Source organism: Microtus ochrogaster, unplaced genomic scaffold (genome assembly GCF_000317375.1).
Source record: "Microtus ochrogaster isolate Prairie Vole_2 unplaced genomic scaffold, MicOch1.0 UNK74, whole genome shotgun sequence".
NCBI lineage: Eukaryota > Metazoa > Chordata > Mammalia > Rodentia > Cricetidae > Microtus > Microtus ochrogaster.
Genome location: NW_004949172.1, coordinates 883,573 through 888,679, shown reverse-complemented (window position 1 = coordinate 888,679; position 5,107 = coordinate 883,573). Strand labels below are relative to the sequence as shown.

General features: G+C 50.5%; 1 protein-coding gene across 2 annotated transcripts; it reads left to right on the top strand.

The window, feature by feature from the left end:
* Nucleotides 1-551: 551 nt before the first annotated feature.
* Gemin7 (gem nuclear organelle associated protein 7) lies at nucleotides 552-4,584 on the top strand. Of its 2 annotated transcripts, none has more exons than XM_005370298.2 (2): nucleotides 552-611; nucleotides 3,770-4,584. In XM_005370298.2, the coding sequence occupies exon 2, from the start codon at nucleotides 3,774-3,776 to the stop codon at nucleotides 4,173-4,175; it is 402 nt and encodes a 133-aa protein (XP_005370355.1). In that variant the 5' UTR covers nucleotides 552-611; nucleotides 3,770-3,773; the 3' UTR covers nucleotides 4,176-4,584. The 2 variants fall into 2 exon arrangements, with proteins under 2 accessions (XP_005370355.1, XP_026633398.1); XM_026777597.1 differs by lacking the exon at nucleotides 552-611 and adding an exon at nucleotides 707-1,010.
* Nucleotides 4,585-5,107: the final 523 nt, after the last annotated feature.

Below are 5,107 nucleotides of genomic sequence, written 5' to 3'. Positions count from 1 at the left end.
TTTCTTGTGGGGCTTGCTTCATTCATTCATTCATTCATTCATTCATTTTTGCACAGGCTGATCCTGAACTTTTGAAACCTGCTTCTGCTCCCAAGTGCTGAGAATACAGATGTGAGGCACTACTCGTTTCTCCTTTCTTCCTTTTCTTTCTTTTAAATTTTTTTTTTAACTTTATTTTATGTGCATTGGTGTGAAGGTGTCAGATCCTTCCTTCCTTTTCTTTTTTTAAACCTTTTTCAGACAAGGCCTTGAACTTTGACAATCCTCCTCCTGCCTCATCTCCAGAGAGCGCTGGGGATTCCAAGCCTGGGAGTCACCATGCCCAACTTTTTGAGCTTCAGTTTCGTGCTCCCTAAAGTGGGCATCTTAGACTCCCCTAACTCGCAAGCTAGCAGAGCCCAGCGCTGACCCGGCGCCCCACAAGTGGCCAACCAACACGTGGGGAAGCGGCGGCGCGGGCGGAACTCAGGCACGTGGGTCTCGGTGCCCACCCGGACCCTTTGGCGACTGCGCTAGCGGAACCCAGGCGGTCCGGGCTGGGTGCCTGCCGGGACCTGTGCGGCGGTGGCGGCAGTGCGGGCGGAAGTGCAGCGTCTTCAGCGACGGCCTGGGTGAGTGCGCTACGGCCTTGAGCCTGTCAGCCGTCTGCTGTGCTGCCCAGAGGAGGTGACCTGGAGGGGGACTGTGTTCGGACGCCCGCCGGGCGGGGTGGGAGGTGGCTACCCTGGGGCTGGAGGACACGCTTAGAATTAGAAAGGAAGCTGACCTGCCCATGGGCGCCTGCGAGGGAACAGATCCGCCCTCTGGCTGCTTATTCTCTGAAATGGCCCAGTTTATCGAATTTGCACGGTGGTGGGAGTGGACAGTTATCTCCTGGTGTGCGTGAACAAATAAACACGTGCCTCCTCGCCTGGAAGCTCAGCCAATTACTATCCTGATAACGCTAGGTGGACCTAATGCCCTCCAAGCTGTAGCCCCTGGCTTGTCTTGAACTCACAGTGTGATCCAAGGTAACTCAATTTTCCATCCCGTCTTCACCTGCCAAGTGCTGGGATTACAGGCCTGCTCTACCACAATTTATGCTAAACTATTGATGGAACTCGTTTAATGCTTGCTCCACAAGTCCTATACCTCCACCCTTCCCCGTCCCCATTCCCCGTCCCCTTCCTACGTAATTCAGGCTGCTTGTAGAACTCTCCACTACCAAAGGCTGGCCTTGGTCCAAGGTGTTCCCTGTCTCAATTGCTCAAGTTCTGGGGTTATAGGTGTTGGCCTAGCTCTGCTCGCCTTGAGACCCCAAAGAAAGACCTTTGAACTGCTGCCTCTTCACTGACCAAAGTCATGGGACAGATTAGCCAGGCACTGGGATGGATGGGTTTGGATTTTAACCTCTGAGCATGAAATCCAGGATCTCTGGATCAAGGTCAGGTCAGCAGGGAAGATGAGTAATTCTAGGTGTCCTTACTAGACATTCTAGACATTAGCACATAATCTTCCTTACTTCTCTCAAGTCCTTTTTATTGCCCTTTTTTTTCCTTTTTGTTTTTCCAGACAGGGTTGCTCTGTGCAACAGTCCTGACTGTTCTCGAATTCACAGAAATCCCTACCTCTGCCTCCCAAGTGCTGAGATCAAAGGTGCCGCAATCAAAGGTGCGCACCACCACCTGGTTGTTGCTGTTTTGTTTGTTTTTCTTTTTTTTTTTTCTAAGAGTGGAACATGGTAGGGGTTCCAATTCTTTTGTGTGTTTGACACAGGATGTCTTGTAACCCAAGCTGATCTACAAATTGTTTTGTAGACCTTGAACTTTTCGTCTTCATCAGAGTCTGGTGTTTATATGGTAATGGGGATGGAATTCAAGGCCTCTTGTATATTAGGCAAGCACTGGGCACCAATTGAGCAATATTCGTAGCTTTTTAAAAAAAAACAATTTATTTATTTCATATGCATTGGTGTTTTTGCCTGCATTGTATCTGTGTAATGGTGCCAGATCCCCTGGTACTGGGGTTACAGACAGTTGTGGGCTGTCATGTGGGTGCTAGGAATTGAACTCAGGTCCTCTGAAAGAACAGCCAGTGCTCTCCACTCCACACCCACCCCCGGAGACAGGGTTTCTCTGTGTATCCCTGGCTGTCCTGGAAACCACTCTGTAGACCAGACTGGTCTGGAATTCACAGACAGTTCTGCCTGCCTCTGCCTCCCAAGTCCTGGGACTAAAGTTGTGCACCACCACTACTGGGCAATATTCTTATCTCTTAAGTCAGTTTTTGTTTCTTTTTCTTTCTCTCTCGCTCTTTCTCTTTCTCTCTTTTTTTTTCTTTTTTGGTTCTTTCAAGACAGGGTTTTTCTGTAGCTTTGGAGCCTGTCCTAGACCACGCTGGCCTCGAACTCACAGAGATCCGCCTGCCTCCAGTCTTTGTTTCTTAAATCAAGTCCCGCCGGGCGATGGTGGCACACGCCTTTAATCCCAGCACTCGGAGGCAGAGGCAGGCGGATCTCTGTGAGTTCGAGACCAGCCTGGTCTACAGAGCGAGTTCCAGGACAGGCTCCAAAGCCACAGGGAAACCCTGTCTCGAAAAAAACCAAATAAATCAATCAATCAATCAATCAATCAATCAAGTCCCACCTTGTGTCCAGAGCCTTCAGGGCCCAGGCTGTTAACAGAACCGGCTGAGGAGAAAGCACTTGCTCCAGCAGTCTTTCTCTGACCTCTGACAGCCTGGACCTAGCAAAGGAACAGCTAGCCTTGTTCCTGTAGCAAGGGGGCTCAGTGCGCGTAGAAGCACTCACCATCAAGCTAACAGCCATCATGTAGTCCTCTCCCTGTGACTCCTGCGACCTCTCCTCTGACCTCACCTTCACACGTGCACCGTGACACATCCACAAAACCCAAGACACTGCAAACACTAAAAAAAAATTTGACAGTCTCTTTAAGCCCAGGCTGCTTTCATACATTAGTTGCAGTTCCTCTGGACCATTGTGGATGTGAGTGCCAGGCCTGAGTGAGGCTAGAATGAAGACGCTGTATCTCAGAGGGGCTGGGACTCTTCTTAATGACTTATCCCCAGAATCATAGAAAGCTGAGATAGAGGTAGACAGAAAGGCACAGGGATGCAGTTCAGTTAGTAGAGAGCTTGCCTCTCACACAGGAAGATTTACTACCACCCCTAGCATGCACGCTGTAAACTGCCGTGGTAAAGCAAGCCTGTAATCCTGGCCCTTGGAGGCATTAGGGTCAAAAGTTCAAGGTTATCCTGGGCTACAGGAAGTTAAGACCAGTGTGGCCTAGGACCCTCTCTCACAAAGAAAAAAAGTCCCCCCCCCCAAAAAAAAGGCAAAAGAGCCCCATCTGGTGTCACAAACCTGCTGCACACCTAAGAGGCAGGCAGGGTGCCTGTATATTCAGGGTCAGTCTGAGATACTTAGCTAGGATACGTCTCCAAAACCATTTAACAGCCGGGCGGTGGTGGCGCACGCCTTTAATCCCAGCACTCGGGAGGCAGAGGCAGGCGGATCTCTGTGAGTTCGAGACCAGCCTGGTCTACAGAGCTAGTTCCAGGACAGGCTCCAAAGCCACAGAGAAACCCTGTCTCGAAAAAACAAACAAACAAACAAAAAAACCATCTAACAACAGACAAAATTCCCTACCTGGGTTGGGTCGGGAGTTGGCACAGGTTTTAAACAGTAGAGCTGTGGTGTGGAGGTGAAACACTAGTCTGTCTCTATTAGAGCTGTGTCGCCTTAACCCCTTCTACATTCTTCCTTAACCAGGGCCATGCAGACCCCGATGCCCATTCCTATGCCAGTGCCAGTGCTCCGCCTCCCTCGGGGCCCTGATGGCTTTAGCCGAGGCTTTGTCCCTGATGGACGCAGGACCCTCCTGAGGCCAAAAGTTCCAGAAGTCGGAGGAGAAGGTCGTATTCAAGACCCCCCAGAATTGCAGGAACAGCGGGCCAGAGCCGCTCTCCGAGAGCGCTACCTCCGCAGCCTCCTAGCCATGGTGGGGCACCCTGTGAGCTTCACGCTGCATGAAGGTGTGCATGTGACCGCTCAGTTTGGAGCCACAGACTTGGATGTAGCCAACTTCTACGTGTCCCAGCTGCAGACTCCCATAGGCGTGCAGGCAGAAGCCTTGCTTCGATGTAGTGACATCATTTCCTATTCCTTCAAGCTGTAAAGATGGGTGTCTCCCTGGTAGGCATTGCCACAGTATCCTCGGTCTCCAGCTGTTCTTGGGCCACAGAGCTCTCCGCACCTTCCCAGACTTCCACATCCAGCTCCAAGGAACTCTAGCTTCACTCCAAACAGACACCTGGTGCAGCGTGCTGATAATCCCAGCTCTCAAGAGCCTGTGGTGGGAAGATTGGAAATTCAAGGCCAGTTCATGCTACATTGGGACTTGACTGTACATTCTAGATCTCATTTATTAAAAGTACCGGACTACCTCAGAACATTGAACTTCACAGCAACAGGGCCCCGAGGCTAGTCCCTAAGGCCAGGGTGGGGTGGGATGTGGGTGGGCACTGAAGAGCTCTGAAGCTGCTTCTCTATCTCCCCTCCTGCCAAAGAAACCATCATCCAATGAACTCTGGCTCTTGTTTCTTTCTTTCTCTATTTTATTTTTGTTTTTTTGTAACCCACTCTGTAGACCAGGCTTGCCTTCAATTCAGAGATCCGCCTGCCTCTGCCTCCCTAGTGCTGAGATTAAAGGCATGAGCCACCACTGCCTGGCTCTGTTTCTTTTTAAAGTTTTATTATTATATGTGGGTGGGTGTTATGCTTACATGGATGTCTGTGTATCACATGCATGCAGTGCCAGCCGAGGCCAGAAGAGGGGCCCAGTTCAGTGGAGCTGGAGTTAGAGGCAGTTGAGAGCCACTCTCTGGAATCTGTGATAGCAGCTAGTGCTCTTAACTGCCGAGCTATCTTCCCACCCCAGCCCCAAGCTTTTTTAAAGACTGGATCTGGCTATGTAGTCCAGGCTGGCTTGTAATTCACAATCCTCCTGTCTCCTCCCAGGTGCTGGGATTTCGAGCCACGCTACCTTGATTTTCTGTTTACCCTTTAGTTGTGTCCCATGGAGGAGAGTCCCATATTTAACATTTTTTT